At 40.4% G+C, this 19,706-nt stretch overlaps 2 protein-coding genes across 4 annotated transcripts in view; one reads left to right on the forward strand and one right to left on the reverse strand.

Annotated features, from left to right (window-relative positions):
• The window catches only part of cd2ap (CD2-associated protein), a 48,555-nt gene extending 46,789 nt beyond the window's left edge, over positions 1 to 1,766 (reverse strand). The window contains exon 1 of one of the 2 annotated variants that reach the window (XM_088324464.1): positions 1,427 to 1,766. In XM_088324464.1, the coding sequence (XP_088180590.1) occupies positions 1,427 to 1,430 (4 nt within the window). In that variant the 5' untranslated portion in view covers positions 1,431 to 1,766. Of the gene's footprint in view, positions 1 to 941; positions 1,061 to 1,426 lie in introns of those variants that run through there. The other variant, XM_088324466.1, reaches the window with a different exon arrangement.
• Positions 1,767 to 1,823: 57 nt separating this feature from the next.
• Positions 1,824 to 19,706, forward strand: part of tnfrsf21 (tumor necrosis factor receptor superfamily, member 21) — a 37,862-nt gene continuing 19,979 nt past the window's right edge. Inside the window, exons 1-2 of one of the 2 annotated variants that reach the window (XM_088324468.1) lie at positions 1,824 to 1,894; positions 16,310 to 16,925. In XM_088324468.1, the coding sequence (XP_088180594.1) occupies positions 1,889 to 1,894; positions 16,310 to 16,925 (622 nt within the window). In that variant the 5' untranslated portion in view covers positions 1,824 to 1,888. Of the gene's footprint in view, positions 1,895 to 7,025; positions 7,347 to 16,309; positions 16,926 to 19,706 lie in introns of those variants that run through there. The other variant, XM_088324467.1, reaches the window with a different exon arrangement.

Raw genomic sequence — 19,706 nt, forward strand, 5'->3', positions numbered from 1 at the left:
ATCACACTGACAAACTTTTTTGCGCCGATAAATTCAAGAAAACTAAATCAAGTCACTTCAGTTCATTACCAAGAGGATCCTAGCATTTTTCTACTTGTATTTTGACTATTTACAGACTTTTGGTCCTTTAAATAATAATCAATCGCCTTGACAGAGCACATGGCCCCACAATCACACACATTTTCTGTGAAAATGTACCCTTTTTGCACTGATAAATGATAAAAATGAAGTAATTTGAACTCTTTAGCATTTTTATTTTGACTATTCACTCTGACTTTTAAACATCTAAATAACAATCACCTGGACAAACATGTCACAAATAAATACCCATTTAGGGCGGGAGTGTAAATATTTTGCTCCGATAGATAAAAAATTAAAAGAGTAATGTCAAAATGAAGCCCTTTGTGTTCATTTCAAAGGGGATCGTAGGATTTAAAATGAATATTTAGACAGTCAAACTTCCTGTGTGAAGTTTGCATGTTCTCCCCTTGCTTGCGTGGGTTTCCTCCGGGCACTCCGGTTTCCTCCCACATTCCAAAAACATGCAGGTCAGCTTATTTGGCCGGTCAAAATTGTCCCTAGGGGTGAATGAGCGTGTGAGTTGTCTGTCTCTGTGTGCCCTGCGACTGGCAACCAGTTCAGGGTGTCCCCTGCCCGGAAATGGCTGGGATGGGCTCTAGCACCCCCGCGACCCTACTGAGGATAAGCGGGGCAGATAATGGATGGATGGATTTAGACTGTTTACAACATCTACTTGATTATCAATCACTTTGGCAAGCACATGTCACGCCTAAATAAACATTTTGGGTGGATATTTAAAAATGTTGCATCGAAAAAATAAAGAATAATGATCATATGAAGTAATCTAAAAGACAATTTGAGCATTTTAACATTAAGACCATTCGCACTGACTTTATAAGATCTAAATGAAAAACACTCACCTTGACAAGCAGGTCACATCTCAAGGGACATTTTTGGTCGAGATTTAATAATTTTGCGCTGATGAATTAAAAATAATAATAAAATGAGGTCGTTTGAGCTGACTTTGATGAAGATTATGGAATCACTAAGTCGCTGAAGCAACTTGTAGTGACGTCACGACCAAGTTGACACAAGTCACACGCGAAAAGCGACGTTTGAGCTTTGTGATATCAAATGAATTCATAAAATGAAATCAAAATAGGGATAAAAACAGAATTATTTGTCCCGCTTCTCAACGTCAACACGAGAGAAAAACGCAGCCGAGGAGGAGGCGTTTTCCTCGGCTAGCTGGGAGGCTAAGCTAACCTAAAGTTAGCGTCTCGCTCACTTTGACCGTCAAAAGCTTCGACTTTGGGCTTCGAAAAGTTAACTATATGGCCTTTTTAAACGTTATATCATAGAAAAGAGAAGAAAAAGAAGGGGAAGAGAAAAAAAAATCCCTCACCCATCTCCGTCGTCTTCACGTCACCGAGGAAGGTCGCTTCTTCTCGGGCGGGCAGGTAAGAAGGAAGGGCGGAGAAATGAGAGGGACTACGACGGAATTCGGGGCCAAAACGGCAGCCGTGAATCCATTCGCCCTCCAGGCGGCGGCGGCGGCCTCTCTTCGCTCCAGGCGGCGCTGGGAGGAAAAAAAAGTGCAGGAAGTCGAACGGGACTCTCCCTGGCTCACTTCGTCAGTCGAGTCTCCACCTTTCTTGGACTTGCCTCCATTGGCTAGCTCGGCTAGCTAGTTAGCTAGCGAGTCTTGCTTGACAGCCCCCCCAAAAAACTACAAAACAACGCCAAACTTCGCGATGTTTGGCGAGTCCCGCGAGAGTTGCGCCGGAATTTGAGATGCCTGGCGTTCCTGGTAGTGACGTCAGCAGTCTCCGATCTCAAACTTCGTGAGCACGCAGGTAAATCCATCATGCAGGTAAAAATGTTCACCTTTTTCTGTTTTTCATTCAAGAATGAGCGTTTTAAAATTTAACACCTGGAGGGGGCTCCAATTTGGGTTGTGAAAACGTGTAGATCAGGGGTCCCAAACTCATTTTCGCTCCGGGGCCAGAAAAATACTCTCATAAGGGCAAAAGTTAAGAATCAGTTAAAAAAAAAAAAGCGAGAGAGAGAGAGAGAGAGAGAGGACGAGTGAGAAAGTGTCGGAGAAGGAAAGAGATGTGGAGAAAGAAAAAGAACGGAATGGAGAACTAAAGAGAGGGAAAGAGGTAGATTGAGAGAAAAGGTGTGTGTGTGTGAGAGAGAGAGAAGGGGGGGGGGGACGAGCGAGAAAGTGTGAGAGAAAGAGAGAGGGGAGGAAAGAAAGAGCGATAGAGAATCAGAATCAGTTAAAGAAAAGAAAAGAAAAAAAGAGAGAGAGGACGAGTGAGAAAGTGTGGGAGAAGGAAAGAGAGGTGGAGAAAGAAAAAGAACGGAATGGAGAAATAAAGAGAGGGAAAGAGACATGTTGAGAGGAAGGTTGTGTGTGTGTCAGGGAGAGAGAGAGAGAGAGAGAGAGAGAGAGAGAGACAGAAGGAAATAAAGAAAGAGATAGAGAAATAAATAGAGGGAAAGAGATTGAGTGAAAGAAAAGTAATATTTGTGTGAGAGAGGGGGGGCGAGCGAGCAAGAAAGTGTGAAAGAGAGAGAATGAAAGAAAGAGATAGAGGACGAGAGGTAGAGAAAGAAAAGAACAGGATAGAGAAATAAAGAGAAATAAAGAGAAGGAAAGAGACGGAATGAGAGAAAGTGTGTGTGAGAGGGAGTAGCACTGTCATCTCAAAGTTCCAACGTGTTGGGTTTATTTCCGAACGCCTGTTTTCCTCATTTTCTTAATGCTGAGGTTTTTGAGGTTTTCCTTACCCTCATGTTGGTTTCAGATCAGGGGATCCTGTCCTAACACATTTTCCCTGGAAATCCATTGTAAAGTGGACTCTTTGGTAACATTTGAAACTACGTTAAAATTTTTTTTTGAAATTTTAGCAGCCATTAATAATTATTATAAAAAAAGAAAAAAGAAACCATACCTGTAGCATAGTGTTGGTGTCAACGTGGGGCTGCTGCTAAGACACGTTTACTTCCGGGTTGTTTAATTTTTGTACACAGTTTTTTTTTTTAATTACAAACAGTCAGGTTTATTTATTTAACTTATTTATTGTGGATATCGTACATTTTATGTTGATTTAATGAAGTACTTTAATTTTATTGACTTGAGTTGTATTAAAGTATATAAAAAACATTTACTTCCTGGTTGTGTTGCCTTCAGGATGAATCAAGTAGCATAAGTAGCATAGACAGTATTATACTGTCAAGTCTATTTTTTTTCTATAAAACGCTTTCTGCAGCTTTTATAGAGTTTACCACTAGATGTCAGTGGTACTCTGGCTTTCCATATTCTGTTTTTTTTATCGTTTTGGCGGAGGGAGGGCAATCGTATAGCAAATATTCTCATCACTTCAAAGATTGTTCTTATTTAAAGAAATCATGTTTAAAAAATAAAAATAGAACTCATTCATTTTCCTTTTTTTAAATGAAGAAAAGAGAGAACAAAAGTTTCATATTTTTGTTAAAAAAAACGGTTTTAGGCAGTTTTAGACATTAACAAAAAAGAATCTTGAATAAGTTACATATAAATCCATATGTAGAGGGGGATGTCTTTTTGGCAAAACTGTGATTTAGAAAAACTAAAAGTGCTGAATCATTTTTAGGGGCATTTTCACCCCTAGAGTGACCTGCCTGATTGCTCAGGAAAGACTGTTATCCTTGCTCTGTTCTTGGAGAGTAGAATGTCTTTCTGGTGTAACGGTGGTCTATGCAGCCCTTTGAAGGGCTCTACAAATGAACTCGACTTGGGAAAGCTGCTGAGTAAGCAAAAAAAAAAAATGCATAGTCCGCTTGTTTTGGGCAGTTTTCACATCTGGGGTAACGCACCTGACTGCTCGTGAAATAGTGTGTTATTCAATGTCATTCTGGCCTGGGAGAGTGGAATGTCATTTTTGGTAAAATGTCGAGTCGACAAAACCAAAAGGGCTGAGTCATCTCTTTGGGGCAGTTTTCACATCCTGAGTAACGACGAGAGGTAGAAATAGGGTGTTTTTCAATGTCATTCTGGCCTGTGACAGTGGAATGTCATTTTTGGTAAAATGCCGAGTCGACAAAACCAAAAGGGCCGAGTCATCTCTTTGGGGAAGTTTTCACATCTGGGGTAACTTACCTGACTGCTTGTGAAAAATGGTGGTCTTATCGTAGCCCCTTCCCCCTTTTGGGGGGTAGACAGACACACAATTAAACAAACTTTCAAAATAAATGCAGAGTCTGAAAAAACAAAAGTGCTAAGTCAGCGTTTTTTGCCCCCGACCACATTTTGATCTCCCGTCCCGTAAGCAGCTTGATTCCCGCGTCCAGCGAGCACCGGATCGCTGGCGCTGACTTTCCTCTTTATTTCACTAAACTTGTGAGTAACGTTACACATCTGGGTCCTCCTTCTGTTCTGGTCTTGATTTTTATTGTTTTCTTTATTCTTTTTTTTTTTTTTTTTTTTTTTTTTACATATTTGGGACGCCCGTAACAGCAAAATGTCCACAACGGCACCCTCCCCTGATCTGACACCATCTTGCGAGCAAGGAAAAACTCAGGGAAAATAAGAAACCTTGAAAAGTGGCCTCTCAAGTGCGGACTAGGGTGCAATAGTCCAAAAAGCTTCCCGTGTTCTGATGCTATCTTCCGATTTCTTCAAGAATTATATATTACTTTTCATTTACATTCAAAAAGCGTCTCTACTTATGAAGTTTTCAGGTTATGGATCCACTCCCAGGTGTCATGGTTGCCATGGCGCCCAATTGGCCCTGCCTGTGTGTGTCACAGTTGCCATGGCGCCCAATTGGCCCCGCCCGTGTGGTGCCAGCTGGGCTCATTGACAGATTGGCTTTCCGTCTATTTAAGCTCAGTGCTCTAGTTTTTCCTTTGTCAGTCCGTCAACAAACCTCTTCCCCGCAAGACGTGGGTTCTGACTCAGTCCTGTTTTCCTGTTGGTATTTCCAGTCTGGTATTCTTCTCGTTTATTGTTGTCCTGTTTGTTATTTTCTCCAGTTTCATTCCCGTCTAGTTTCTCCTGTTAATTTTCGATATCCTGATCCGTTATCTATCCTGCCTGTCACTTTCTGTCCGGTGCCGACCACATCCGTCCGACATCAACTCGGGCAATGGGAATCGGTCTCGTCGGTCTCTGGCTTCCGGTCTTTCCACGCCAGACCGGCTACCTAAGGTGCATGACTCCCCATTTCCTGTGAAATAAAGGCTCGTGTGAGAATGTCACGCGATTGGGTCCTGTATCTGTTCTGGTTCTGACACCGGGTGAATTCCGCTGTTGAATCGTGGTCCCGGTCTAGCTCCCTTCACGTCCAGCCACGGTTCGCACGTGCCGGGCAGATGGTCGTGGCTTCTCTTGTCGGCCCCTGCTATTTGAGGCCTCGCCCCGAGCTGGAAGCCGGTCAGCCGGACTGTAAGCGACACGTTGGTTCGACCACGCGGCAGCACGGAGGCCACGCGTCACGTTTGATCCACTGACACACATCGCATCTTCTGCTTTTATTCGCCGCGGATCTCGAAAAACGATTCCGTCCCGCGCCCGCCCAAGGCAGAAATGACTGTTTGGGATAAACAAGCCGGGTATAAATCCGTACGACGCGGGATAAATGGATTATTCTGTAAATGTAGGTCAGCGCTCGCTAGCTCGTCACCGAAGAGCAGCTACTTACCATGAAAACAAAGCACGCGAAGCCCTATTGTCGTAAATGAAGCCCCGATCGGGAACGCGGTGCTCGGTTCACGGATCCATGAACTGCCTGGGTTGCCGTGGCGACGATGAGGACGCAACTCTGGACGGCTTTTTCCACTCTTGACGGTTCCGATCCATTCCTTGATGTTGTGGGCCCGGTTCTTCTTCCGTCCCCTTGTAAGAAGGATCTTCGCCAGTCCCGACGATCTCGTGAGGTGACTGCACCACTCCAGAAGGGGGCAGTGCCCACCCGATGACACTCTCTGCCCACCCAAAGAAAACTGGAAGTCGTGGTGTGAGCAGTCTGACAAAAAAGACAAAAGAAGAAGAAAAGAAACAAATGAATAAAAGTGAAAAAGAACAAAAAACATCGGGAAGGAAAAAGAGGAAAAAGAAAAAAAAAAGGTGAAAGAAACAAAAGAATACAAGTGAAAAAGAACAAAAAAACATTGGGAAGGAAAAAGAGGATAAAGCAAAAAAAAAAGGTAAAAGAAACAAAAGAATGAAAAAGAGGAAAAAGAAAAAAAAAGGTAAAAGAAACAAAAGAAGGAAAACGTAAAACTTAAAAAATAAAGCAAGAGGACATTAGAATAAAAGAAAAAAGAGGAGAAGAGAAAAAAATAAAGAGCTCACATCTCACTCAATAAAACTATCAATGACCTTATTACAGCATGTCCAATGTCCGGCCCGAGGGCCAGTTACGGCCCGTGAGCAACTTTTCACTGGCCCGCGGCCTCTGTCATAAAATTAATCATTTGTGGCTTGCCAGTAAATAAACAACCAAAAAAAATAACAATTCATGGGAATAGTCCTTCGGCCAGACGTCCTCGCCTTTCTATAAAAATTGGCGACTGTTAATAGAAAAAGGATAGTTGACTATGAGGGCCGCCACTTCCAGCACAACATAAGAGTATTTTTTCACTGAACTCCGAAACAACAAAGAATAGGATATCAAGAGTCACTGTCGGGCGTCACATGTCAACTGGAAATGAAAGCTGTGAAAATGTGAAGCAACTGGAAGCTATCTTAGCACCACGGCAGCGCTTTTTCACCAGACCCTCGCGGGTCAAACGAATATCCTGCAAAAACCGTTCCAAATAACACCATGCTGAATAGTCAGCCCTCATACATTTTAGCGAACAAAATCTGTCCCGCTTTCTGAAAAGTTTGGACACCCCTGCCTTATTAGGAGGCGCTAAAAACTACAAACTGTCCCTTTAAAAAAAGAGATGAGTAGACGAGCTGCACGCACGTGCGTGCTGCCATCCTTAGCCCCGCCCCCAAACCTACGTCATCGCGCCACCTCCGAGACCCGGCCACCCTTCACCGCCGGTTCAGTCGTCCCCGCTCGCCGGGAAAGGAAGCTCAGCAGCCGGCCATGGAGCGCTCCTCCTCCTCGGCGACAGCCACCCTGGTCCCCGCCCGCCTCCAAGCTCAGCACCCGGGGACGAAGACTCCCGAACGCCGCAGTTGAGCGCCGCATCTCCCGCTTCTCTTCCTCCTCCTCCCGCTGCAAGGATGAAAACAAGTGTTTACAAGAGGGGCCATTAAGGGCGTTTTTTGGGGTGGGGGGGGCCCCCCTCGACTCCTCGCGATGTCTTTTTCTGCACTGGTGAGTCATTTTGCACGACTTCGACCGCTTTCCCGCAACAGATTCTCCATTTAAAGGGACAGCGCTTATTTTTCTCTTTTTCTTCTTCTTCCCGCATCCTCTTGAGCTAGCTTGTAGCGCCTATGCCAGGGCTGGCAAACTGAAAAGAAAGTTATCGCAGGGGCTGGACTAGTAGATTAAAGATAAGAGAGAGAATACGAGTAAACAAGAGAAAGAAAAGGAGATGGAAAGAAAAAGAGAGAAAAGGGAGAGACAGATAAAATCAGAATGAGAGAGATAAAAAGAAAAAAGAGAAAGAAAAAGAGAAACGAGAGAACAAAAAAAATGGAGACAAGGAGCAATAGAGATACAGCAAGAACGAGAAAGAAAGACAGAAGGAAAAGAGAGATAGGAAAAATGACAGATAATGGAAAAATAGAGAAAGATGAAAGATAAATGGAGAAAAAAAACAAAGAAAGAGGGGGAAACAGCGAAAGAGACAATGAAAGAGAAAAAGAGAAAGAAAGGGAGATGGAAAGAAAAAGAGAGAAAAGGGAGAGACAGATAAAATCAGAATGAGAGAGAAAAAAGAGAAACGAGAGAGAACAAAAGAAAATAGAGAAAAGGGGAACTAGAGATCCAGCAAGAACGAGAAAGAAAGAGAAGAGAAAGACAGAAAAAAAACTGAAAAAAAGAAAGAAGGAAAAGAGAGAGAGGAAAAGAGACAGATAATGGGAAAAAATAGAGCAAGAAGGAATAAGAAAGAGAAGAGAAAGACAGAAGGAAAAGAGAGATAAGAAAAAGGACAAATAATGGAAAAATAGAGAAAGATAAAATGGAGAAAAAAACAAAGAAAGAAAGAGAGTGGAAGAAATAGGGGGAAATAGCAAAAGAGACCATGAAAGAGAAAAAGAGAAAGAAAGGGAGATGGAAAGAAAAAGAGAGAAAAAAATAGAAAGAAAAAGAGAAACAAGAGAGAGCAAAACAAAATGGAGAAAAGGGGATATAGAGATCCAGCAAGAACGAGAAAGAAGAGAAGAGAAAGACAGAAAAAAACAGAAAAAAAAGAAAGAAGGAAAAAAAAAGAGAGAGAGAGAGATGAAAGAAAAATGGAGAAAAAACAGAGAGAGAGAGTGAAAGAAAGAGGGAGAAAGAGAGAAAGACACCATGAAAGAAAAAAGACAAAGAAAGAAAAAAGGAAGAAACAGCGAGAGAGAAAGAGAAGAGAGAGACGCAGAAAGAAAGCGAATGAGAGCGAAAGAAAAATAGGAAGATAGAAAAGAGAGAAAAAGAAATAGAGGAATAAACATAGAGATATTGAAAGAGAGAACAAAAGAGTAATAATAGAAATAAAATGTAATGGGGGATTCAACAGGAAGGAGAAAGAAAGAGAAGAGAAAGACAGTAAAACATGAAAGAAAGAAAGAAAAGAGAGATGAAAGAAATGGAGAACAGAGAAAGAGAGAGAGAGAGAGTGGAAGAAAGAGGGGGAAATAGCAAGAGAGACCATGAAAGAGAAAAAAGAGAAAGAAAGAAAAAGGGAGACACGGTGGGAAAGAAAGAGAAGAGAGAGACACAGAAAGAAAGCGAATGAGAGCAAAAGAAAATAGAAAGATAGAAAAAGAAATAGAGGAATAAACAGAGAGATAATGAAAGAGAAAAAAAATAGTAATAATAGAAAGAAAATGTAATGGGGATACAACAGGAAGGAGAAAGAAGAGAAAGACAGTGAAAAATGAAAGAAAGAAAGAAAAGAGAGAGGAAAAAGGACAGATAATGGGGAAAAAGTAGAGAGAGATGAAAGATAAATGGAGAAAAAACAAAGAAAGAGAAAGAGTGAAAGAAAGAGGGAGAAATAGTAAGAGAGACCATGAAAGAGAAAACAGGGAGACACAGTGGGAGAGAAAGAGAAGAGACAGACACAGACAGAAAGCGAATGAGAGCGAAAGAAAAATAGAAAGATAGAAAAGAGACAAAAATAAAGAGAGAGATCATAAAAGAGAGAATAAAAGAGTAATCATAGAAAGAAAATGTAATGGGGGATACAAAAGGAAAGAGAAACGAGAGAAAAGAGAAAGACAGAGAAAAATGAAAGAAAGAATGAAAGTAGAGAGAGAGGGGAAAAAGGACAGATAATGGGAAAAAGTAGAGAGAGATGAAAAAAATGGAGAAAAAAACAAAGAAAGAGAGAGTGGCAGAAATAGCAAGAGAGACCATGAAAGAGAAAAAAGAGAAAGAAACAAAAAAAAAGGGAGACACAGCGGGAGAGAAAGAGAAGAGAAAGAAAAATAGAAAGATAGAAAAGAGAGAAAAAGAAAGAGAGAGATCATGAAAGAGAGAATAAAAGACTCATCATCGAAAGAAAATGGAATGGGGGATACAACAGGAAAGAGAAACGAGAGAAAAGAGAAATAGGGGAATAAAGAGAGAGATCATGAAAGAGAAAAAAAAGAGAAAGAATACTATTATTTTGTTTGTGTGTTGTTTTTCCGTGACTGGAAGGAGCGTCTCTTCTTCTGGCCAACATCAATTTGCACGGTTCGGACAGTGGGCCGAGCCCCAAACAATAGCGACTGTGCCAGGCTTCTTTTTTAAAGGGACAGTGCGTGTCATTTACCGCCTCCTACTGGTTGAAATAAGCGAATGGATCGGAATAGCAAGCAAAATGAAACTCCTATATCAACGTGCATTGAGTATGAGGCTCATCTAGAGGGGGAGCTGACGTGATTGTCGGCCATCTTGTCGCTCTGGGTACCCCAAAACATTGCGACCTTTCCCCCATTTATTTCTTTTTTTTCTTCCATCTCTTTCTTCCTTTTTTCTTGACTTTTCTTTTCTTTTTATTTTCTTCCCCCCATTTTTTTCCCTTCATTTTTTCTCCCCCTTTCATTTCTCTTCTTCGTATTTTAAGTTTGAAAGGACATGGATGACTTCTATTTTTGCTCTCGATGTTCGTTTATCTTGATTCCGCTTGAAAATATTGATTTACACAATTACCCCGGTGTGCCGTGTCTAATCTCATTGCTGACACTATTTCTCAAATTGATATCAATGAGAATAGACTCCTATTTTATTTTGTTTAGTTTATTTTAGATTTTTATTTTATTTTATAATATTTTATTTTATTTCATTTTGTAATATTTTATTTGGTCTATTTTATAATTGTTTTTTTGTTTTATAATGTTTTGGTTTTATTTTATTTTGTAATATTTTATTTTGTTTTATTTTATTTTATAATACTTTATTGAGTTTCATTTCAATTTATTTCATTCATTTTATTCTATGATATTTTATACAGTTTTTTATTTCAAAATGTATTTTACGTATTTTATTTTATTTTATTTTACAATATTTTATTTTGTCTATTTTATAATTGTGTTTTGTTTTAGAATGTTTTAGTTGTATTTTATTTTTTAGTATTTTATTTTGTTTTCTAATGTTTTATTTATTTATAATACGTTTTATTTCGTTTTATTTTAATTGTTTTTGTTTTATTCATTTTATTCTCATCTCATCTCATCTCATCAGCCGTACCGCTTATCCTCATTAGGGTCGCGGGGGGGCTGGAGCCCATCCCAGCTATCTCCGGGCAGTGGGCAGGGGACACCCTGAACTGGTTGCCAGCCAATCGCAGGGCACACAGGGACAGACAACTCTTTATATTTTATTCAGTTTTGTTCTATTTTAACTTATTTGATTTTATTTATTTTATATTTTTATTTTATTTTATGATATTTTATTCAGTTTTATTTTATTTCATTTTATTCTATAATATTTTATTCTCTTTTATTTTATTTTAATTTATTCTATTTTATTTATTTTATATTTTTATTTTATTTTATGATATTTTATTTAGTTTTATTTTATTTTATTCATTTTATTCTATAATATTTCATTCAGTTTTATTTTATTTTAATTTATTTTATTTAGTTTATATTTTTATTTTGTTTTATGATAATTTTTTTAGTTTTGATTTATTTTATTCATTTTATTCTATAATATTTCATTCAGTTTTGTTTTATTTTAATTTATTTTATTTAGTTGATTTATTTTGACACGATATTTACATCTGATGACTGGAGTTTACAGTTGTATTGCGCAGAATTCTTGTTTCTTTATTGTCATCGTATGCAATGAGATTAGACACGGCACTCCAGGATACACATGGAATCGAGATTTAAAATGATGAAGAAACAGAACGGATCATTTCTCACTTTCGCCAGTCTCGCAAACAGCCGAGACACTCGGTATCCATTTTGTCTCAGGGCTTCAAACTCGATTATTTTCTATATTTCAAAACATACCTGTACACCGGACTGGCTAACTCAGGGTTTCACATATCTATCTATCTATCTAGACATCTATCTATCTAGACATCTATCTATCTATCTATCTATCTATCTATCTATCTATCTATCTATCTATCTATCTATCTATCTATCTATCTATCTATCTATCTATCTATCTATCTATCTATCTATCTATCTATCTATCTATCTATCTAGACATCTATCTAGACATCTAGACATCTATCTATCTATCTAGACATCTATCTAGACATCTAGACATCTATCTATCTATCTATCTATCTATCTATCTATCTAGACATCTATCTAGACATCTATCTATCTAGACATCTCTCTCTCTCTCTCTCTTTCTCTCTCTATCTATCTACTGTATCTAGACATCTATCCTTTTTACTAGACATCTATCTATCTATCTATCTATCTATCTATCTAGACATCTATCTAGACATCTATCTATCTAGACATCTCTCCCTCTCTCTCTCTTTCTCTCTCTATCTATCTACTGTATCTAGACATCTATCCTTTTTACTAGACATCTATCTATCTATCTATCTATCTATCTATCTATCTATCTATCTATCTAGACATCTATCTAGACATCTATCTAGACATCTATCTAGACATCTATCTAGACATCTATCTAGACATCTATCTATCTATCTATCTATCTATCTATCTATCTATCTATTTATCTATCTATCTAGACATCTATCTAGACATCTAGACATCTATCTATCTATCTATTTATCTATCTATCTAGACATCTATCTAGACATCTAGACATCTATCTATCTATCTATCTATCTATCTATCTATCTATCTATCTAGACATCTATCTAGACATCTATCTATCTAGACATCTCTCTCTCTCTCTCTCTTTCTCTCTCTATCTATCTACTGTATCTAGACATCTATCCTTTTTACTAGACATCTATCTATCTATCTATCTATCTATCTATCTATCTATCTATCTATCTATCTATCTATCTATCTATCTATCTATCTATCTATCTATCTATCTATCTATCTATCTATCTATCTATCTATCTATCTATCTATCTATCTATCTAGACATCTATCTAGACATCTATCTAGACATCTATCTATCTAGACATCTATCTAGACATATATCTATCTATCTAAACATCTATCTAGGATCCATCTATGACGACTATCTATCTAGAAATCTATGAAGACATCTATCCATCTAAACATCTAACTATCTATCTAGACATCTATCTATCTATCTATCTAGACATCTAGACATCTATCTATCTATCTATCTATCTATCTAGACATCTATCTATCTATCTATCTATCTAGACATCTATCTAGACATCTATCTAGACATCTATCTATCTATTGACCAATTCACCGATGATGAAAATAATGGCTATTTGCGTCCCTAAATGAGAGATTTCTCTGGTGGTCCGGAGGGTTTCGGAGGTTGGTGCAGGGACCGCAGCACCGTCCGGTAAACAAGTTGTGCACGACCGCACCCTCTCCTATCTCTCGGTTTTCCTCCCTGCCAGTGACTCAGCAGCTTTTAAAATCCGCTTTTTTTTTCGGGTGGGTCGCTAGCGCTCGGTTTTCCCGACGCTCGGCGGTCGCTTCTTAAGAGACGATAAGCAGAAAAGCACTCGGGACCGAAGAATGCACGGGTTGCATTTACGAGGTTTGTTTTTTTTCTCGCCAGGAACCTGAAATGCTTTCGCTTCCCTACGGTGTCACCGAGAGTCGGCTGTTGAAATGCAAACTCTCACGGGCCAGGAACGGAGACGGGACAGAATTTCCTTCGTTTTACTCAGTTTTTATTAAGAAAGAGAACAGGACTTGCATCCACGATCTGATGAACGTCAGTCACGGGTAGCAGATAGCGGGAACGCAGAAGTGGCACTTTCGTGTCTAGTCGTCAAGAAAGAGAAAAAACAGGTCGATGGCCGGGACGGAGGAGCAAAACAGAAACGGGTCCAAAAAGAGGTCAGCAACGGGAATCGGGCAGGAAACAGGGCAAAAACAGGTCGATGGCCGGGACGGAGGAGCAAAAACAGAAACAGGTCCAGAAAAGAGGTCGGCAACAGGTATCAGGCAGGAAACAGGGCAAAAACAGGATCATGGCCGGGACAGAGAAGCTAAAGCAGAAACAGGACCCGTTTCTGCCTTGCTCTTCTGTCCCGGCCATCGACCCGTTTTTGCCCTGTTTCCTGCCTGATACCTGTTGCCGACCTCTTTTCCGGACTCGATACTGCCCTTGCTCTCCTATGCTCTCAGCTAGGCAAGCTTTGTACTATCTGACATTCTCCTGCCCTGTTTTCTCCGGCCTGATACCTGTTGCCGACCTGTTTCTGCCTTGCTCTTCTGTCCCGGCCATCGACCTGTTTTGCCCTGTTTCCTGCCTGATACCTGTTGCTGACCTCTTTTCCGGACTCGATACCGCCCTTGCTCTCCTGTCCCGACTATCGACCTGTTTTCTCGCTGTCAGCGACTCCCCTGGCTCGACACGGAAGTGCCACTTCCGCGTTCCTGCCATCGGATCGTGGATGCTAGCACTGTTCTCGTTCTCAATAGAAACTGGGTCAAACCAACGCTATTGGGTCCCGTCTCCGTTTCTGGCTCGTGACAGGAAGTCCGTCATCGGTGCTTAAATTTGGCCTTGAAAAGGTGCAAGAGCCGCGTTTCCTGTCAGCAGAGTCGTCTTTGAGAATAATGCCTAGCTCCTCAAAAGACAGGAAGAGCTTGTTTGCTACGTGGCCACGATCCAATTCAAGTCACCAAAGCGGGAACCCTTTTGTGCCACACGTGAGTCGGTTCCCCTGGAGCCGGTGCGACTCCTGTTCCCGTCAGGCCAAATTAAAGGGGTGATGCGTAGCAGAATTGCCCTTGTAAAATACACTTGATGTGCACAGTAAGGCTTGGATGCGCTAAAGTCATTTTGAAGTCGGGGGCCACACGATAGAACAAACATTCTGTCAGGGGCCGGACTAGTAGATTAAAAAGAAAGAAAAAGAGAGAGAAAGAAATAAGAGAAAGAGGGAGGGAAACGGAGAGAGGGCGGGACAAATAAAGGAAAAGAGAGAGAGGGAGAGGGCGTGAGAAACAAAAGATAAAAAGTCGTGAGAGAGGGGGAAAAGAACTGGAGAGGAGGAAAGAAATCCAAAGAGAAATCGAAAAACAGAAGGAGAGAAAAGAGAAAAGAAAAAGCGAAGGGTAGGAAGAGAGAAAGAGGAAAGAGAGAAAAGGAAAAAAGGAAGTTAGAGCAAAAGAGGTTAAAAGACACAGAGAGAGAAAGAGACAAAGAGCAACAAAGAGAAAAAGAGACACAGAGAGTGAAAGCGACAGAGTGGGAGAAAAGGGGTGGAAAAGAAAGAGAGAGCAAGAGAAAGCGAGTGAGAGAGAGAGAGAGAGAGAGAGAGAGAGAGAGAAACAAATACAAGTACAGTGTCTTTGTTCGAGGCACCTGGCTTTGGCAACATCAATTTGACATATTCCAACCTGCAGCTTGTTTTTCTCTTGCGCTTCTCTGATTGTTGTCTCGCGGGCCGGATTCAATCCCTTAGCGGGCCCGATCTGGCCCGCGGGCCGCCTGTTTGACATCTGTGGCTTAAACAAACGAAGATGCTTTCTATCGCCAACAAAGTTGGACCTCTCCACCCGCTAAACCCGCTCTGCAGCCAGATGCCGGTCTTTGGCATTTCCTGCTGCTTTCTCAAATCAGACAAGAGCCGGTATTGGCTGTGTTTCACATTTGAGAGTATACTTTTTAAGGAATTTAGTTACTGTGCACGTATATTGATGGATTGAAGGAACACTACGGAAGGGTAATATTTGGAATTTTGGTATCGATCCCATCCGAGCAAATATAAGGTAGTATCGACTGATACTGACTTGATAAAACACTTTCTGCTTAGTGTTTCTTGCCCTTATGTCGGTTTTAGATCAGGGGATGGTGTCATAATAGTATTGTAGTTTTTAATAATTTGTGGTCTGTGCAGACCTTTGAGACTCCCTGTCACAGACCAGAAACGGGCACAGGACCGAAAAGGATCGGCAACAGACGGGAATTACAAGTCGTTGGCCAGGACCGGAGAGCAAAGGCGGTGTCATGTTCGGAAACGAGGCAGGCAGGTAACGGGGCAAAACAGATTAGGTAACAGGCAGGCAGAACGGGCAAAATCAGGTCCGGAAACAGGTTGGCAACGAAGATCAGGCAGAGAAAATCAGGGCAGGAAATGAGTCGGACGAAAAGGCTTACTGAGCCGGTGGCAACAGTTCGCATAACGATCTGACGGCTTCCAAGAAGCCGGGGGTTTAAAAAGGGTGCATCAGCCAATCAGCTGTCTAGGCTGCTGGCGCCAATTCAGCGGTCGCAGGTGCGCTCAATCGGCAATCATGACACTCTCTGTGATTAAGGGCTATACAAACATGACTATGCTATGCTATGCTAATTATAACCTCAGCGTCGAACTGAGACAGCATAGGTTGGATTTTGTTCTTGTTCTGGTAATATTCGAAAAAGATATAAACAATTGAACTTGTTTTTCCTTCTGTGCGGCCTGGTACGAAACGACCCCAGGCATTTCTCCATGCTAGCGTCAGCTTCTGAAATTTTTGCGAGTACATGTTTTAGTATACGCCCTATTTGACTCCCTAACCTGAGTGCCGCCCCATCTTCCCCAGATCCTGTGGACATTGGCGGTGGAAATCTCCGCCCGGGTTTGGACACCCGACTCTGCCGTCCTGTCTCCACGCCACTACCGACACACGGACCCGGACTCGGGAATCCGCTTGGTCTGCGATAAGTGCCCGGCGGGCACCTACGTGTCCGCCCACTGCACCCTGACCGCCGTCCGGGAGTGCGGTCCCTGCCCGGACGGGACTTTTACCCGGGGCGAAAACGCCGCGGCGCGATGCCACCGTTGTCGTCCCCCGTGTCCCGAGGGACTGTTGGAGAAAGCGCCCTGCACCGGATCCGGAGACCGGGCGTGCACCTGCCCCCCGAAGACTTTCCTGGCCGGGGGGGCTCAGGGCGGGTGCAAACCCCACTCGCTGTGCCCTGCCGGGACCAGGGTGAAAAAGCGCGGGAGCGAAACCGAAGACGTGACTTGCAAGCCCTGCACCAAAGGAACCTTCTCCGACGTCGAGTCGGACGCGCCCAAGTGCCGAGAACACGCCGACTGCCGGGGTCGGGGATTGACGCTGCTCAAGGCCGGCACCAGGGAGACCGATAATCTGTGCGGACCCTCGCCGTCTCACTCCGGGACCGCCTCCACGGAATTTCCGTCGGATTACGAAGGTGAGAGCTCACTGAGTCTTCTCAAACTCCTTGAAGGTGAGCCGGCCCGGACTCCAGATAAACCGAGTCGTGTCTTCACGATGTCTCCAGTCACTGAAATCGGTCATGGGTCAAGTTCTTGAATCTCAAGATATATAGACCGTTTCAAAATATACTCATCAGAGAAATGACACCATCAGTTTGAAACAAGATACCCCAAAACTATGAATTATTGTAGCTCATCTAAGACATTGTCTGGCAGCCATTAAATTCAATGGTAATACTCAACTGTGGCCTCCTAACATCTGCCAGGTGAATCTAACCGTGTCAAATATAGACTCCAAAACTCAATGCAGACGGATAAAAAAATCCGCCTAAAAACATTTCTGCATCGTTGGAAGTTTCTTGTTGCTAGTTGTCCTTTTACCCCCATAATTCCTGTTTACAAATAAACAGGGACGTCGAACTTTTGGCCTAGCGTGTGACGTCATCCACTCCGCTGTTGCTAAATTACAACACAGCACCCCGAGGCCATCCTGTTCATCATAAACAACACAAGGATACTGCTGGAATTTTCCTACGAGGATGAATGAAGTATCTATCTATCTATCTATCTAGACATCAAGACATCTAGACATCTATCTAGACATCTATCCATCTAGACATCTATCTATCTATCTAGACATCTAGACATCTATCCAGACATCTATCTAGACATCTATTTATCTAGACAACTATCTATCTAGACATCTATCCATCTAGACATCTATCTATCTAGACATCTATCTATCAATCTATCTATCTAGACATCTATCTAGACATCTATCTAAACATCTCTCTAGTATCTAGACCTCTATCTTTCTATCAATCTATCTAGACATCTATCTATCTATCTATCTATCTATCTATCTATCTATCTATCTATCTATCTATCTATCTATCTATCTATCTATCTATCTATCTATCTAGACATCTAGACATCTAGACATCTATCTATCTATCTAGACATCTATCTAGACATCTATCTATCTATCTATCTATCTATCTATCTATCTATCTAGACATCTATCTATCTATCTATCTATCTATCTATCTATCTATCTATCTATCTATCTATCTATCTAGACATCTAGACATCTAGACATCTATCTATCTAGACATCTATCTATCTATCTATCTAGACATCTATCTATCTATCTAGACATCTATCTAGACATCTATCTAGACATCTATCTATCTATCTATCTATCTATCTAGACATCTATCTATCTATCTAGACATCTAGACATCTATCTATCTAGACATCTATCTATCTAGACATCTAGACATCTAGACATCTATCTATCTAGACATCTATCTATCTATCTAGACATCTATATAGACATCTATCTATATAGACATCTAGACATATATCTAGACATATATCTAGACATCTATCTATCTATCTAGACATCTATCTATCTATCTAGACATCTATCTATCTAGACATCTATCTATCTATCATCTATCTAGACATCTATATAGACATCTATCTATATAGACATCTAGACATATATCTAGACATATATCTAGACATCTATCTATCTATCTAGACATCTATCTATCTATCTAGACATCTATCTATCTAGACATCTATCTATCTATCATCTATCTAGACATCTATCTAGACATCTATCTATATAGACATCTAGACATATATCTAGACATATATCTAGACATCTATCTATCTATCTATCTATCTATCTATCTATCTATCTATCTAGACATCTATCTATCTATCTATCTATCTATCTATCTATCTATCTATCTAGACATCTAGACATCTATCTATCTAGACATCTATCTATCTATCTATCTAGACATCTATCTATCTATCTAGACATCTATCTAGACATCTATCTATCTATCTATCTATCTATCTATCTATCTAGACATCTATCTATCTATCTAGACATCTAGACATCTATCTATCTAGACATCTATCTATCTATCTATCTAGACATCTATATAGACATCTAGACATCTAGACATATATCTAGACATCTATCTATCCAGACATCTATCTATCTATCTAGACATCTATCTATCTAGACATCTATCTATCTATCATCTATCTAGACATCTATCTATATAGACATCTAGACATATATCTAGACATATATCTAGACATCTATCTATCTAGACATCTATCTATCTATCTAGACATCTATCTATCTATCTATCTATCTATCTATCTAGACATCTATCTATCTATCTATCTATCTATCTATCTATCTAGACATCTAGACATCTATCTATCTAGACATCTATCTATCTAGACATCTAGACATCTAGACATCTATCTATCTAGACATCTATCTATCTATCTAGACATCTATATAGACATCTATCTATATAGACATCTAGACATATATCTAGACATATATCTAGACATCTATCTATCTATCTAGACATCTATCTATCTATCTAGACATCTATCTATCTAGACATCTATCTATCTATCATCTATCTAGACATCTATATAGACATCTATCTATATAGACATCTAGACATATATCTAGACATATATCTAGACATCTATCTATCTATCTAGACATCTATCTATCTAGACATCTATCTATCTATCATCTATCTAGACATCTATCTAGACATCTATCTATATAGACATCTAGACATATATCTAGACATATATCTAGACATCTATCTATCTATCTAGACATCTATCTATCTAGACATCTATCTATCTAGACATCTATCTATCTATCTATCTATCTCTATCTATCTATCTAGTCATCTATCTAG

Source organism: Urocampus carinirostris, chromosome 20 (genome assembly GCF_059441175.1).
Source record: "Urocampus carinirostris isolate Australia breed hairy pipefish chromosome 20, RoL_Ucar_1.0, whole genome shotgun sequence".
NCBI classification, from domain to species: domain Eukaryota; kingdom Metazoa; phylum Chordata; class Actinopteri; order Syngnathiformes; family Syngnathidae; genus Urocampus; species Urocampus carinirostris.